Source organism: Ctenocephalides felis, unplaced genomic scaffold, assembly GCF_003426905.1.
Source record: "Ctenocephalides felis isolate EL2017-DRISC unplaced genomic scaffold, ASM342690v1 CF-g0.4_SCAFFOLD_01170, whole genome shotgun sequence".
NCBI lineage: Eukaryota > Metazoa > Arthropoda > Insecta > Siphonaptera > Pulicidae > Ctenocephalides > Ctenocephalides felis.
This window is the reverse complement of record NW_020537324.1, coordinates 38,382,934-38,401,605: the sequence shown is the minus strand read 5'-3', so window position 1 is coordinate 38,401,605 and position 18,672 is coordinate 38,382,934. Positions and strand designations below refer to the sequence as shown.

At 28.0% G+C, this 18,672-nt stretch overlaps 1 protein-coding gene across 7 annotated transcripts in view; it reads right to left on the bottom strand.

The window, feature by feature from the left end:
* Positions 1-18,672, bottom strand: part of LOC113368304 (afadin) — a 95,836-nt gene that overhangs the window by 47,254 nt on the left and 29,910 nt on the right. For 4 of the 7 annotated variants that reach the window (XM_026609852.1, XM_026609855.1, XM_026609854.1 and 1 more), the window contains 5 exons: positions 18,315-18,508; positions 16,705-16,852; positions 15,140-15,265; positions 12,703-12,860; positions 12,015-12,096 (listed from right to left, as the gene is read on the bottom strand). In XM_026609852.1, coding sequence (XP_026465637.1) covers positions 12,015-12,096; positions 12,703-12,860; positions 15,140-15,265; positions 16,705-16,852; positions 18,315-18,508 — 708 coding nt within the window. Of the gene's footprint in view, positions 1-2,276; positions 2,317-2,488; positions 2,595-12,014; positions 12,097-12,702; positions 12,861-15,139; positions 15,266-16,704; positions 16,853-18,314; positions 18,509-18,672 lie in introns of those variants that run through there. The other 3 variants (XM_026609856.1, XM_026609857.1, XM_026609860.1) reach the window with 3 other exon arrangements.

The window sequence follows — 18,672 nt, the reverse complement described above, 5'->3', positions numbered from 1 at the left end:
ATATTCGTTAGTAAACTGATACCGATACAAATTCCGTTTTTTAATATTAAGCTGTAATACTTCAAGTTGCGCCTGTTTTTGTGCGGAGAAAAAGTCTAAATAATAATTGTATAAGAGATCAGTTACAAAATATGTTATGAAAAACAGTTTCAAAGATATGAATACAATGTGTAATAATATATAAATAGTTAATTATCTGATAATTTTGAACTAATAAAAAGAAAAATTGCTGAAACGTACCGAAAATTGAAATTTTTAAAAAAAGCTTTCATTATTTTTTTTGAAAATTTTGAAAAATTTGATTTTCTAAAGTTGGGAAATTTTTGAACAAAAATTACTTTTGAAAAAATTTATTTTTTTATGTTACATATTTAATTTTCTTGTGTAGATGTTTCAGAGACAAAATATCGAGGCGCATAAGCACTTCGCAATTTTTTATTTCTGATATTTTGATGTGCATATGCTAATGATCATTTTTGACCGTCATATGGATTTTTTTTTATAGAATATGGATTCTCCGAAACCGCAGTTCTGCCATCGTTCAGTTCTTCATTTGGTTAATACAAATAAAATATTTTTTAATACATTCAAATTGGATACTCCGTTCTAACAAAAACTGAAATACCATATTTACAGTTTTGGTTTTGTATTTTCGAAACTATTCTTTCAAAATTATTTTTTAATTTTTCAAATCGGTTAATCCGTTTTCCCAAAATCGTTGACGAAAATTTGTATTAGCACACACTTATTTTGCATGCATTCCACAAGTTATGACAAAATGTTCAGAAACCTTTGAAACGTAAAAAAAATCAGTCGGTTTCTTGCGCGTACTATTTTTAACTTCCTGTGGGATAAGTTCCTACAGGAAGTTAAAAATAATACTATAATTTACTTGAAATGTTATATTTGCATCTGGACAAATCTATTGTATCATTAGACCAGCAGTAAGTTTGTTTATTGTTTCTACTAGAGTTGTTAAATCTTAACGATGCGTTTTCATCAAGGATATATTTATGAACGGGTATAAATAAAAAATAATATTGAAACAGAATATCGATTGCATTATTTCATTACAAATAAATGATAAAAGAAAGTATCTATGTATAATGTATATGTTACGGTAAATGTGCACTCTCGGCGAATGTGCACATTCACCGGTGAATGTGCACATTCCCCAAAACGCTAGGTGAATGTGGCGTGTTCTCAAACAATCAAATTAAAACAATGGTGTACGTGCGTACTTGGATCGGTCTTATGAATATCTCGCGTATTTGACGCATGCGCAATAAAGACTATGCGCGAAATACGTCAAGCATGTTACAAATTTTGTACCAAAATGGTGTAATGGTGATAAATGATTAATAACATTCTGTTGAAGATTTGTTCATTTTGATCAAGATATATAATAGTATTTGAATAGTAAAGTAGTGAATCGTGAACAGTGATAACTGAATAGTTAATAGTAAATAGTGAATAGATATTAGCAAATAGGGAATCATTATTAGTAAATAGTGAATTAAGAATAGTTAAATAGGTAATAGTTAATGGTTAAATAGTTAAAAGTTATTAATTAAATAGTTAATAGTTCATAGTTAATAGTTAATAAATAAATTGTTAACTGATCAATAGTAATAAATAATGGGTATTAATATGCATATGACTAAAATAATTAATATAAATATAAATATAAATATAAATATAAATATAAATATAAATATAAATATAAATATAAATATAAATATAAATATAAATATAAATATAAATATAAATATAAATATAAATATAAATATAACTATAAATATAAATATATGAATTAGTATTTCACTCGCACGTGCGCACGCGCGCGAGTTGAACTCACATTCGCCAAATGAGCCGGTAAATGTGCACATTCACCGGTGAATGTGCACATTCACCGAAATATGCACATTTACCGTAACATATACATATAATTTCTGACAGAAATCATGTCTAAAAAATAGCATAAAGTTGGAATAGGTATACCGCACAAAAACAGGTTTGGTGTAATTGAAACCGGACGGGTGCATGCAATCTTCTAAAATTGTTTGAAATTAAATGAAGTGAACCAAAGGGAGCAATATTTAAAATATCGTTATTGTATAAAGTTTGAGAATGTAATTTTATTTTAAAAGTATATATTGGACTATTTTATATATTTATATCAATTTGTTTCGTTTTGATTAACTGATTGTAAATACATGACAATGCTTTAAAAAAAGATAAATAAAAACAAACAAACAACAGAGCTGTCAACTAACTGTATTATATCAAACCATAATACATCACGCATGTCGCATCTGTAAAACACATTCCCCGACTGCTCCACTATTAATACCGACCAATAGATAACAACATAATACCGCACTAACAGTATCCGACTGAGAAATGGCAATTAAATTAAAATTGAAATTGAAATTAAAATTAAATCGTGTAACATTGGCACACATTACCGCACTGCACTGCACTATACCTAGAACAATCTCGCAATGGCCGTTTCGGAATCTCGAATAGAAGTTCCTTCCGATGAGCATACTGTTCGGCGCACACACGTGATCTATTCATACGCGGCTGCAGAGGGTGGTGTGTAAAGTTGAGCTGAGGTAAATCGATCTATAATAATACTCGAAATCTCGAAATTATTCTATTACGCATTTATTTTTGTTTCTAAAGATCATAACGATGCCATACATCAAGATAAAGTCAATGGCACAGACAGTTCACAACAATATTATTTACATAGAAATCATTAGTACCAAAGTATCGTGGAATTTACAAAAATTCCTTTACACAAAATAGATATTCACGGTTATAAATGTCCTCATAATACTTGTCTAGAGCGAACACAATTACGATAATTTTTAACATAGATAACCTATCAATATCCATGCGATAATATTGCTTAGTCAAAACCTGCACGTATCATACAGGTGCGTAGAACACGATACCACAATTTTTTATTGATCAGTAATAAGTATGTATATTTAATATGTGCATAATAAATTACATATCAGATTGATCTAATTATCTAGACCAAATACAAATATTTTTTAATGTAAAAGCTAATTTATTCAAAAGTGTACTTTTCAGATGATTGTTTTCACAGTTCAATACAATAATTGCAAAATTAATGCAAACAAATAATCGTAAAATTCAGAAAGAGTTTAATATTTTTTATATGTTTCAAAATCAGCAACATCCTAAAGTGCTGAACTAGCAATCTAACAAGCAATAAAATTTTTTATTGAAATGTTATTTAAATAAATGTTTATATTATTTTTATAAATATTATAACTTCTAATACTGAATAAACTTTAAATAACATTGTAACTGTACGTAAAATGTAAATTTAACCGCATATTGTTCAAATCGTGAAATTATTTTAGTATTTTTCTGACTAAGTTATAACAAAAGTGCGCGCTTTTTTATTAAATATAAGATTTAGCGGTTTAAGAAGATAGTAGTGAAAATTAGGTGATAAAATTGCAAATAGTGCGGCTGAAACACTAGTCATTTTCTAAATATATTAATGTTTATCATAATAAACTCAATAAAAAATATAATATCTATATAAATATTATAGACCAATTTTAAAAATAATTGGTGTGCTGCAAATAACGTCATTTCCTGATTTAGACATATTCCCGATTTCGATTAATGTTAGAAACATACATCTATCTCATGTTGTTTATCAACAATTTATTACTCGAAAACTATTTCTAAAACAATTCGAATTTAGATGAATCCCTTCGTGGTTTTAATTCAATTTTATTTAAAAAAAACCTCGAAATCATTCAGTAAAAATTATAGAACGTTATTCTTAAAATATATAAAAAATTAACGCGTAAAAAATCAGTTCAAGTCTTAAGAAATTAAACTTAACGAAAAATATGTTTATATAATCACCCAACTGCAAGATATGAAATATGCATTTTTCTTATCACTGACTTTATATAGTTGACATTATTATTTCAATATTGACAATACGATTAAACTACATAAACTACAAAATTGGTAGTCATTTCGGCGGTTCGATTACAACTGACAGTAAACGCTGTCACTGTGGGGTTGGCATGCCGTACGACTACAGGGAAGTACTTCGTTTGCATAATTGAGCCAATGGAGATGACCACGTATTATAATAATATTTATATAGATAATGCTAATGACTATCCAGCTGCTTTCTAATTCGCAATCATGTGTTATTACGTAAGGCATATATTTAACTCAAAGAAAGTTTGTTTTCGCCAGAAAATCCGATTTGATAATTTTAAAATCTCCTGGACGTTTCAAAGTCATTCTGAATCACTTGGCCCCAAAGTTGGACAAAATATGTGTCCAAAAAAAACCAAATTAACTTCGTCGTAGTTTCTCAAAAACTAATTTGAAGATAAACATTTAAACCCTATCTGATGGTTTGGTTATTGCAAAAGGATCGGCCGAACCGTTTCTTTAGAATTTGCTAAATTAAATTCAAAATTTGTCAGGAATGTTTTCGCAAAAAATCCTACACATCTTAAAAATTTAAAAACCCTCGAAATATATCAGTTGTATTTTTTTTTGAAACCTTGTATATTTTTTAAAAAATGTTAAATATTACAGGTCTACGATAAGTGATTGAATAATTCAAATTCAACTTGAAAAATATATCAGGCGCTTAGTATCTACTCCGCGAATATTCCGTTCTGTGTTTGGCACTTGCTGATTACCGTTGACAAACACACTTAAATAAAATGCTTTTTAGAACAAAAGTAGAATGAAATAGGCTAAATGAATTATTGCTTTAATACAATCACTATATTATAAGCCTGAAAGGTATCAATTAAAAATCAGGTTGGTCATTTATAATGGAAATGAAGATTTTATTTTCGAAATAAACAGTTGAAAATTTTACCTATGTATGCTGCGACATTATTTGTCAATGAAGTGACAATGGGGCAGATCTGACCAAAAAAATATATATTAAAATTAAAATAATTACCGATGGGACCATAAAATAACTATACTAGCATTTTTTGTTAATTTAAACTTACTTTTATTTAAAGTAAATTAAATTCCCAAAAACATTTTGCTAAAACTAAAATTGGATCTGGTTCATCTACAATATATGATCAGCAAATAAAAGAACAAGACTATTTCAATATTATAAAGACTTGAAGGCAATGCGCACGAATACAAATAATTTCCCTCTCTGCGCCCGTATATTTGCACGTGCTATACCTTCAGTATATTTTCACAATAATACTTACGTTACGTCTCCATCGGCTGACTTTCGTTAGGGAAAAAACCCATTCCATAATCCGTATATATTAAACATGCTATTATATTTCAAACCGGCATTTATTCGCCCGCAATTGATTATTGATTAGAAAAGCATAGAGGTATCGCATGCGTATTGAGCTACTACTGCTCTTCGCTAACTTTTAATTATGGATTATTATAAAACGACAGGTAATATTTGTATCTTTAACCCATTTATTACTATATATTTGATGAGAGGTAAATTTATTTAAAGTAGTTTATTTCAAATGATATATGAACCAATTTTTTGCATAATTTTACTGTTCTTATTGGTGTCACCTCTTTAAGGGGCTTTAGAGCCCTAAAAAGACTTTTTTCGTAAAAAAGTCTTCTAAAACTAGCTAAGAATACATCCCTAAAATTTCAAAAACAAATTCAAATTATTTTTGGAGTTACAGATGAAATAGTGAGCAAGCGTCAATAAGCAGGTATACGAGCGATTTCTCGGTATTTCATTTTTTCGATTCTTCCTAATTGGCGGGAATAATAGGAAAAATCTGAACGTCCAACCAAAACAAGACAAAATTGATTGTATTCAGGATCAAATTCTCCTCTAGTTGAACCTAAAAAACTTGTAAAAAGTTATAATTAACCCACTTTTTAAACAATCTAAAGTAAAAATTTTCATCAAAAAACATGTTTTTTTTTAAATTGCGAAAAATTGGTAATTTTATTCCTTTTTTCTGGATTTTTTAGGTTTAACTAGAATCTATACTATCGAAAATATAAATTTGTTTTGTTTTTTTTTGTTTCGAATGAAAATTGTGACCTGCATCTTTCCCGCCAAACGACGCATGCACGCTCGTGGCGCCTCGGCAAAATGCTTATACTAGTGATGGGCGTTGAATCAACGAACGGTTATTTTCAACCGTTTCTTCTTCGTTAACTAACTAACCGTTTCGTCGCAACGAAATAACTAGTTGAAAATCAACTAGTTTTGAAACAGTTGAAAACATGGCGGCCAGTTAGTTATTCAACGATATAGGAGTTCGTTCGTTGTCGAAAACGAACGTACGCAGGTACCTGCGTTGGAAAGGATCAACTAATACTATGAAAATCGCTTGGCTACTGCTTTTATAATATTGCAGTGTTCGTGCACATATTATAGAAACTTGCAACACGCGCCAAATCGTTTAATTTAGAAAATCAGTTTACATTTTTTATAGTTTTCAATGGTTAATATTTTTTCATAAAATTCTCATAGCATTTGTCTTGTAATAATTTTTTTAAACTAAACCTGAAAATTGATTTTTTATTTTTTATAACATTTTATGTAACTATAAATTTTTATATTGCTATTTTTATATAACATGTAATTCAATGTTTTAGTATACGGCTTTGCTGTAATGAAAATATTAAGTTTTTTAAATTAAACCATTATTTATTATTAATAATAATAATATATATCTATGCGTAATAAATGTGACAATTCACCATTTACTTCTTCTTATTCATCAAATCAGTTGACCATTTCACCAACTTTCAATAAAACAGTATTTCAACTATCAGTTTCTTAACGTTGCCAGCGTTGAATCGTTAAAAATAACTATAGTTGAAAAATAACTAGTTATTTACTGGTTGACGAAACCCCGATAACCGTTTCGTTTCGTTGACAGCAAAACCGTCAACGACCCACTTCTAGCTTATACCTGGAGAATAATGTTGAAATATATAACAATAAAACCTGAAAGTTCCATTTTAGTTGAATATTTATTTCCCTCCCTAAAAAATCCTCAAAAAAGCGATTTTTTGAAGGTTCTTGCATGCTCCCCACTTAATAAGGCAAATCTGCCGTAACAGAGGTCCTAAATAGCGTTGTCCTGGCAGTGCTCTCTTGTGCTTGTTCTTGGAAGTGAAAATTATGAAAATGTCTATCTATTTGCTATGCGATCAGGCATATTTTACATATAAACAAGCAAGGAAGAATTTTGTATCAGAATCTTCGATGATGCAGAATTTCACGTAGTATTTTCATTGTTACATTTTATAACCATTATGAAAATTGAAGCAAAGTTACATAATTCATGAGAATTAAATATTAGGTTAGAATTTAACAAGTGCGACTTTCACTCATATAACCGAAATGAAATTTTTCATTATAATTTGCTTCTATATTTCTGCAAAGGAAAAAAAGTTATGTTGACTGTTTACGGTGATATAGTCTTAAAGGAACGGCAGTGTCAAAATTGGTTTGCCGAAATACGTTTTGAAATTGTAAGAAGCAGAAGTTTGCTAAAGAAACGCAATGAAAATTATTCATTTTTGACACTGGCAATGAAAATAAATTATAACAATATCAAGCAGAAAGAATACTGGAGCAAGCCAGATTAATCAGCTCAAACAACCTCAAAAGCTAATAATCATCAAAGACTTACCAAGGAATTAACTATTTTGAATTTCGAACATCCAAAAGAAAGATCAATTATGTCTAAATTGAACATCTAACGAAATTAAACAATGCAAGAAAGCAGCGCAAATTGACAAAACAAAAATGTGTTGATTGTACTTCATCACGACAATGCCTGGCCACAAAGCAAAAATTATTGGAGCTTGGTTTAGATGTTTTTCCATATATAGTCCTAACCTTGCACCACCAGATTACTTTCTTTATCGATCATTAGAAAAGACATTGAGTGACAAAAATTTCAATAATGATAGTCTCAAATTATACTTGATTCAGTTTCTTGCATAAAAAGAAGTTTTGTGAATGTGGGATTATGGCGGTACTTGAAAGATGACAAAATATCATTGATCAAAATAAGAAATATATTACAATCTAAAGTAATTTTTAATGAAAAAATTGCCTTAGATTTTTTAACAAAAATCCGCACTTAGTTTCGAACCTGATAGTAATAATTTTTGAAGATATTTTAACAGGATATCAAAAGGTCACTAAATAAACGTTATGTTACGTATACGTAATTATTTCATCAGATGATCAAGTAAATGTTAAAAAATATATTTAGCAAAAATTATATGAACACATTTAAACTTGTCACGTATTTAAATGTTTGTATTTATATATTATATACTCTTCATATACGTTAGATAAACATAACAACGCCAATTATTTTTGTAGATCTACAACTCTTAAATAGTAAGTAGAACTTTTCGATAAAATGTTAAACTAGCTGTGAGTGGAATTCTGTCTTAAGGCAATTAAGGCATCGTGCCTTAAGGCAAATTGCTGGAACTTCCCGTACCAAAATTATTATTTTAAAACGATTAACATTTTTGAAAAAAATTTACTTCGAAAAAATTAGAGAGAAACTATAAATTTGACAAAAAATTACTTTTTTTGAAAAAAAAATTTTTTTTTGAAAACAATTTTTTTTTGAAAAAAAAAATGTTTTTTTCATTTTGACATACTTTGGAAATTCTGAACTGTTTTTCAAAGCAATCGTACTGCTTTATCTGCATAGAGACAAAATGTCAAAGCGCGCAACTGCCGCGCCGCCGTCTAACGATAAGCATTGGTACGGAACCCATAAATTTTTTAAAAAAAATTATACTTATTGTTAAAATCTCTATAAAATATCTGATAATTTGATGTGCATATGTCTAATGATCATTTTTGACCGCCAAATGGCATTTTTTTTTTACTTTTTTCATTAGATTTCCGAAACCGCTAGACCTGCCTTTATGAAAATTTGATCGGTTCTTCACCTTGCCAATACACGTAAAATATTTTTGAATTATTAAAATCGGATGCTCCGTTCTCTTAAAAACTGAGTTACCGTTTTCGGCACTTTTCGCCCCCGTATCTTCGGAACGGCTAGACCTGACTTTGCCAAAAACTAATCAGCACGTCTCCTTATCAATACAAATCGAATGTTTTTTGAATTATTCAAATCGGTTGATCGGTGTTCCCGAAATCGTCGACGAAAATTTGTATCCGCACATACATACACACACGCACACACATCCACACACACACACACACACACCACACATACATCCATTTTTTCTAAGGTATGTCAAAATATTCAGAAACCTCTGAAACGTAAAGATATATAAAATTTTCATTTTCGATTTTTTTGCGATTACTATAACTTACCCTACGGGAAGTTAAATAACATTCCTGATTGCAAATTTTACTCATCGTCAGCAAATGCGATAAATAAAAATAAAATATTATGTCGGTTTGCTTAATAGCCAATAACATCGCTACGGTTGACTGTATTTAGAATGTGATTTAGACAAACTGGGCGCGATGATAATCCTTGCCAGCAACGCTTCATTGAGTTCCAATCGGTATCAAACCATGTGTTTCTAATACGACGTGAATATTTACTCCGCATTAAATTGATACCAAGCCCATTTTTCAATCGACCTATTTAAGATCACCGCGTTTGATAAAGGGTAAAAATGCCAAGTGAATCGTTAATTCAATTAAACAATAATTAAACATTCGATAGAAAAAATAATTCCGTTCGATACGCAATATATTATAAATTGATTATTAACTTCCCGAAGGGAGAGTTTTATGTTTTCATAAAAAAATCCGACTCGCTAATTTTATGTTTTCTCGACGTTTCAAACCATTCTGAATCGAATGAGACCAAAATTGGAAAAAGTATGTGTGTGTGTGAACACATTTTTTGCCGTAAATCGACGTTTTCTCAAAAACGGCTGGACCGATTTCAAAAATTTAAAAGCTATTCGATGTGTCTCGATGAGGACTAGCGTTTCTGATTTTTTTAGCGACGATCGGGCAAGCCGTTTCTATGTATATCGCAGAAAAGTGAAAAAAGTCGTCCACCTGATTAGTTTTTGGTAATTACCGGCCGGGCCGTTTTCTTGTAATAAGGTTATTAAAAAAAAAAAAATCTCGACGGTTTTTATGAAAAAATATTACGACCCTTCGACAAGTCGTTTAAAATTCGTCAAAGTTTGCAAAAATTAATATCGTTTTTTTGGCGTTTGTCAAAATTAGGCCTTTCGTCGACGTTTGCTCAAAAACGCCTAAACTGATTTTAAAAATTTAAAAGCAGATCGATGTATTTTGATATGAATTATCTTTTCTCAGTTTTGTGCGACAATCTGTCGAGCCGTTTCTTTGTAATTTGGAAAAGTGTTAAACTTTTCGTCCACATTATGCTCATACTAATGAATCGATTTTAAAGAATAAAAAACTGTTTGAAAGATCTTAGTTGGGAATGATGCTAATTAGTTTTAGGTGAAAATCTAGCTGTTTTCTCGTAATTAACTGTTGAAACTTTTTTTGGCAATATACACCACGGCCTTTTCACGGAAACTGGTTCAATTATAAAAATTATCGATTTTTGAAAATTTGCTCTTAGAAAATAGTTCGAGTTAATGTGTTCGTTCGTTTTCAATTATCTATAATAAATCCACTCGGAATACTTTTAATCACTCATAAATTAATTTATTGTTTATTGATTAAGTAGATTAAGTATTGCATTGCTGAGCAATTTTTGGAAAATATTTAAATTTTTCTGCTAATTCCACTCTGATATATTAAAATTTTAACATTTACACTATATTCCATTAGAAAATTCCAGTAATACACCCTGTGGTTTATAATAGTGTCGAATTATTGACATTCTACTGCATTGTGTATTATTAACTTATAATAAATTGTGTTGTGTTTTCATATGCAGTTATATTCATAAAATCTTTGATAAAAATCGTGTGAAAGAAGTTCAGCGCAGATATTTATAATTAGGCCTTCAAATGGTACTAAAAATTATTATAACATTTTCAACCACTTCATCCATCTTCTTTCATTAATTGCCAAATATGTACTATATAGTCCAAACCAGTGTGAATAGAAAAACAATTTAATTATCTTTTCATATCTTTTATGAATACATCATAAAAATAGTTTCAATAAAGTAATCACAGTCGCATATTTCCAAGATTTCTCTGCCAAATATAGAGGTAGAACTTTCAAAATGATGTATGTTAGTTTAAATTTAAATCTCAATATGGAACATATTATAAATGCAAGACGTTTCTACCCTTTCTAAAGTGTTTAGTTGTGAATTTAATGCTTTTATTTCTACAAAGATTTAAATAATCATACTGCTAATATTGTTAAATTAGTTATTAAATAGATAGATACTCGTTCACTTGATTTTATCCAAATTACATCCCTAGATACTTCACATTCGAGATATGTAATATTGAGTTATACTTTATAAGCAATTATTGCTCTTACAACTACCTTTTTCTTAAATATAATTATGGTGGTATCATGAACAAAGTTTGAAATTAATTTTTTGTATAAAAGTAGAAATTAAAAAAAAAAATATAAAATCCAATCAAATTTATCGATCTTCAAAAAGTCAATAACTAATAAACTGTTTAGCTTCATTAGTACATTTCCGTATTCCTCAATACTGATGGCATGTTTACAAAATCAAGTTGAACATCATTAGCAAAGAAATCTAAATAAAACTAGATTGCATGTATGACCCAGTAATGAAAAATATAAACCCTACATCGTAAAGAAATGATAAAGTTGCATGTAATGTATAAATTTTTATAATTAATAAATGCCATGAACCTTGCTTATATTAAACATTTCCAAGCATATAAACTCTTTTAAAAATTTGATTATCCCAAACCTTGCTCTCATGATCTCATAAAATTCATAAAAAAAAATATTCGAAAGTTTTGGAGTAGTTTATTACAATAAAAACTTGAAAAACTATTATAAATTAACAACATACCTCGCTTGTTCTGCTGACTCATTAGTATAGCTAATGGGCATTCATCATCATCTAAAATATATTCAGAACCATCACCATTCACCTAAAATAAATAAATATATTAATTTCCTAATCTATTGTCCATATCACAATTATCACAAAATAGCAATTGTTATTCATGTAAATGAGTTTTTAGTTTTTGCAGCATTATTATGTTACATCTCAAATCTCCTTTGAAATAACCTAAATGTAAGTTGAAAATGAGTTATTGTATTTACTTTATACTATATTAAGTGATTTATATAACTAAACTAAACTAATAAATTTCAATCAGCTAAATACTACATATAATTCAAATTATTCGTTTGGATTTACATTGTCTATTGTCAAAACTCAACCTGACGACAATGCTATCAAAATATCCAAAGATAATTATTAAAATATCCAAATTATTTTACATCAACACAATCAGGAGATTTGAATTTGATAGTAAAAAAATTGAGTGATAATTAAGTGTTAAAAAATATATGAAAATTTTTAAAACACATTAATATTTCAAGTGACCTAATTCATACATAAATTTAGATATTTTCAACAATATGCAAACTAGAGTATTATATCAAACAATTTTGTCTGAATATTACTCAAGTCTGATTTTGTCATACAATTTATGATGTAAACTAAACTATTAGTTGGCATTGTTTGTCACCTGCACTAAACAGTGATGCGTAGGATCTGCATTTTCTAGGCCATATTTTGTCAACATTTCTCTGACCACAGCTTGAGCGCAATCTCTGATGGAAAGTAAAAGTGTTTTGTAAGGCACGTCACGGCACAGGCTTTCACCATATATTTTCAAAGTACCCCCTGGAAAATGTCAAAACATAGTATAAAAGTGAGTCATTCATCCATGAAATGGAAATAATTTTCAATAATAAACTTATTTGGAAGATTATATAATCTAATATTAAAATAAACAATTATAAACTAGTAAAGGAAATACAGACAAAATGATATGGTGTTTCGCTTTTTATTTATATATCTTTATTTAATGATATTATAACTAGTCTCAATTGTTTCTTTTCATCTTTGGTTTGTTGACTACTAGTAAGATAGCATTTTAATTAAGTAGAAACTATAATAAACTATTTATTTAAAAAAAAATACAACCTATTACACAAACCATTTTACCCATAAAGTTAGGACAAAATGACATAAAATAAGCACATAATGAACTGATAATTTTTAAGAAAGCTATGAATAAATGGGTTTGTCCTCTTTCAAACATCAGCACATGAACCCAAAGGGTACAAGTTATACATCATAAAAAAAACGGATTTTGCAATAAATGCTTATAAAATACATTGATTCTAATTTTATTCAGAAAATCAAAGCGATTTGCGGGTTGACCATAATCAAATATTTTACATTTTCAAGTATTTTTAACAAATGTGTAATATTAATATTTGGATTTTGAAACATTTTACTTATTTCATTTTTAAACAGAACACTGTTTTTCATGTTGAATTTTTTAAATTTTATTTTCATTATTTACAATATCTTAAAATTGCATCGTGAACTTCTCCTTATTGAAATCGTAAGGACCGAATTGTATTCATATTTACTTTCCCATCTGATTCAGAATATCAGATTGTTGTTTTAAAGTTAAATTTTAAAGTTATGGTACGGGAAGTTCCAGCAATTTGCCTTAAGGCACGATGCCACCCACCCCACTAGTTCCTTAACTATATTGAAAACAAAACACAATTATATTTGTATCTGTATTATTTCTGCTTAGTTAATAATTAAAAGTAGTATGGACACCAATAGGTATAAAAAAAGCTCAAGATTTTCGTTTCTATTACATTTTGCTTCCATTTTTGCTCCATTTCCATAAATCTAACCACGTATGTCTTCAGCATTCAAAATTCATCAGATGCGAAACATTTTCAACAAAAACAAAAGTTACTCGGTTCAGTTTCTCGGTCTTAACAAGCCATTTTCTATGCACTGACTTGCGATTTTCCATGTTTTTCTATTATAATTTGTATCTATTTTTTTAACAAGTTTCGTTCAAACTAAATCAGCTCGTAGTTTTTCGTCAATAATGCCCAATAATTTAAACTTTCGTAGGTTTGCGCTTACGGGTTTGAACACTAGATAATTTCTTTTTCGAATCCACATTAACTTCAAACGAGAAGAAATTAATAAGTACATTAAACAGTAAGCAGAACAATAATTTACTAATTTGCAGAGCAAACTGAATATGCTTTTTGTGTCTACGTATCCATTAAGTTAGATTGTTTATTATAATCTATTAAGTATTTTTAATTTTATATTAAAAAAATGTGAATAATATACTATAAATTCTATTTCCGAATCTCGTTTTGGCGCCCCCTAAGGCGTGCGCCCGCATTTTTTGCATGCATCGCATGCAAGGCAGGTCCGGCCCTGTATATGTATATATATATATATATATATATATATATATATGTATCATATCATATCATTTTGTCCATTATTTCCCTAATATTCAGTATCTTATTGGTTAAAATTACATGTTATTTTTCATATTAAGTAACAAATTTGACATATTGAGTAATAAATCATCTAGGCCAATGATTCAAATAGACCATTTTATTTCAAAACCATAAATTTTATGATTATAGAGAAAAATCTATGATTGTTTATTGCTTAAAGCTTCAATACAAACTTGTAGCTAATTTCAATTCAGTTACTTTATATTTATAATACAATTTTTATTATAAAATTATATAAAGTGTTGAAAATTTATAAAAAATATTAAACATGTTTATACATAATTTTTCTTGACATATGATTTAAAATTCTTCATTTGAATTGGGCCCAAAACCTCCATAAAAATGTTAGGTCTATTAATATCAAAAAAATATATTTAAAAAATCACCTTCAATTTTTTTTTCGAATCAATTTGTTTTAATATTGAACAATTTATAGGTATAACTGAAAAAATGATATATGCAGCATAACTTTGTTTTTTGGTTAGTACTTGAAAGTATAAAGAGAATTAGCTAAAATCTTTTCTAAATTCTAATTTCATTTAATTTGAACATTTAGTTTTACTGAATGAAATTGAGTCATCAAACAAAATATGCAGAATTTTTTACCGGTATCAGGTCCTCCATCTTTAGACCTAAATTGCTGTAACTTTCTTTCTAGTTTTTGTTGTCTCCTTCTTCTCATAACTGCTTCAGGATTTGATATGGATCTGGTGAATGAAGTTTCAGGAAGCTCTACAAAATGATTAAATAGTAAGAATTAGGGAATGCAATACCGGTATACTGGTATTTTCGGTATTTTTGCATAAGCGCTATTTGATACATAATACACTAAAGTTTAAATTTCTCAGAACAAATTTATCGTTGAATTTCAAAATGGTCTAAACAGGTATATCTTTAAGTGATTGTGTAGGATAAACAAATGTTAAATATTATCTCAACTCGTCATTAAACTGAATATTCATTGCTTTACTAAGGGCTTCATATCGTGTTACAATAAATAGAATTGGACTGATAGATAATGATGTTTTTTTCACCTTATGTAAAAATGTAACGGTTTTTGAAGAGACATTTAAGCCAAAATATTTTATATCATAAAGAATCATAATCAACAAAATAAAGATTACCCACCCCTGCGTAATCTTTATTTTTTTCTAACTTTATACATGATAATTACTAAATATTTTTGCTTCTTATTACAATTAGAAAATAGTTTTCGAAAACGTTTCGCAGTTTGAAAATTCTATAGAACCATCACATTGTTTTAAATAACAATAATCAACAAATATAGTATCTTAATATTTATCTTGATAAAGTATCTGATCTTAAATTAGTGAAGAAAATTATTTTTTTTAAATATTGGAGATTATGCTTATTTAACACATCGGATACAGACAATACAGTTTATTATAATAATGGAATATATTCTTTTATGAGTTTTTGGTCTTTCTTACTCATACGTTTGATTTTGGTGAAAAGTACTCAATATACTCGATACTGATAATGAATTAATTAAATTGGATATAATTTTGTTAAAATATTAAAAAATAAACTTGTTTTTTTTTTATTGTTTAGTTGACTATAGTTGTAGTTGTGTATACAATTTTTTATATTTGTACCAGTAACTTTTAATTTTGTTTACATTTGTTTAATATAACAAAAATACCAGTATTTTACCGGTATTTCGGTTTCAAAATGAAAAATTACTGAAATTTATTGAAAGTAGTATTGAAATTTTTCATCAGTATTGCATTCCCTAGTAAGAATTTTTTTTCATGATTTTTAACTTTTAAATTGTATTTGTTTGAAAAGTGGATTCACAAACATATTTTCCTGAAAAACATTAGTTTAGGGAAATATTATTGGATTACAAAGACATGTAAATAATAATGCAATAAACAACAAATAAAACTAAGCAAAAAGGTATGAAAATAATTTGAAAAAAGTAAGTTACCAATAACATGTAATATTTAATTCTAACATAATTATGTTAGTATTCAAAAAAAGAATGCTATTTATATTTAAATTTGGAAATATAGCAATTGTTTTAAACAATTATCATACTGAAGTTCAATTAATAAACATTGCAATGCATTAGTTTTAAAAAAAATCCTAACAACCCATCCAGATTAAAAATTGTACATTGAAAAATTCATTTCTATAGCAATCATCACCTGTGTATAATTTCTCTGCATTTTTATTTTCCTTTGAAGCATCAGATTGTAATCTAGATAATTTCTCTTTCTTCTTAAATTCTTTTTTTTCTCGTTTAGACAATTTTCGTTTAAAGTTATTTGATTCTGCAAGATCCACAGCAGGTGCCTAAAAATACAATTCATAATTTCTTATAAAGTTCTTATGAAAAAAAACAAATAATAATCATTTAGTATAGATGAAATATAGAATTTTATGGACATATGTACATGTGATTGATTATGAAAATTTAATTTGTGAACTAAATAGAAACTTTTGCAAAAGTCCATTATAAATCGAAATCTTCTGTATCTCAAATTAAAAACAAACCAGGCACATGGCATATTGCCTTAAAGAATTGATTTAATCAATAAGAATTATGATTTAGCAAATTATCGACTGAAATTCAAAATTTGGTACACATTAACACACATTCCAATATTGGTGTCAATATTTCTTCTAGACTAATAAAGCCATCAAATGAAGATCAATGACTTAACATTCCAATACTGTTGCAATGATAAACATGTTAATCATTAAATAGGAAAACTGTTACTGCAACAGAGCTTTATCAATTCATATTTCTTTTGAATTTTTATAATAGTAGTTATTAAAACTTTTAGTATTTTTTTAAGTGTGTAATAAGCTGAAAAAATACACCTTTATGCAGTGTAGAACTTCACAAAAATAACAAATATTGATAATATAATAATCTATGTTCGTTATTTAAATTAATGTTATACTATATGATTATTATTATAATTATATAATATTATTGGATTAAACAATAATTTAATAAAAAAAATATATGGTATTCTCAAGTTTTCTCTTCAGCTGAGTGAATTCATTATCACCAAATTCACTCCCTGAAAAAGAGAGATAATCTACAAGCAATTTTTTTTCCTGAGAGATGAAAATTCATCGTCATCGTTTGGAATATAACTTTATATATCAATATTTGCAAACTCCAGGATAGCAGTTTAAATAACAATATAAAAAAAACAGTGTGCATAAAAGAATAATGTACAACAAATTCGTACAAAAATGAAAAAAATGTATGAAAAAAAAGGTACCTGACAAAATATTGTGAACTGTCATATTGCTTATATTGCCATTTAGTGTTTAAGTAATGAAAATAATGCTAATAATTTCAAATAAATTTGTGTTGGAATTTGTTAAGGATTCCGCGTCATTGAGAAAGATATGCAAATAAGAAGTGGTATACAAGAAGCACCTAAAATCCCATCAACCCATGTCTGATTCATTATTTATCTCAGTTTAAAATCTGAATTTCACAATATATATGAAAATAAATACTGGATAATTTACCTTGCAAGTATATCTATGAAGAAATTATATGAAGTGAAACTTGTTTCTCTTGAAAGAGTCTTTAAACTAAATTCTAAAGACTTGTAAATTTCATTCTCCGGTATGAGACTATATGCGTACAATACATAAATAATGAGCAAGAGCTACGGAACTAATTACAATTTGTGCACTATAAGGCAAAAAAAACAAATTTGTAAGTAAGTAGCAAATAAAAAATCTTTGAGGAACTTAAAGAATTTTGAATACTTATTCGATTTCATACATTTGTTTTATGGTCGACATTCCTAAGGAGAAACCTTCCTTCTCTATCATCTATATGCCAATTTAGCTGCACTAGCAAAGGCTTCTCTGTAGGTGATAATCTCCGTTCTTCGTGATTGGAATGGACTTCATATAAGGCATAGCTGGGTAGGGATAGCATTCGCATATCAGGCCTGAATTTCTCAATTAATGTTTCTGCAAAAGTATATTAATCATTCAGATTTGTTACTCTACTTAAAACGTTACTCTAACTAAAATAAATTCATATCATACATTTCTAATTGTGGTGATATTTGTAATACCAATACATAATAATTGTATAAACTATTTTTGACAGCTTTTGTAATTTTGCTTTCGCT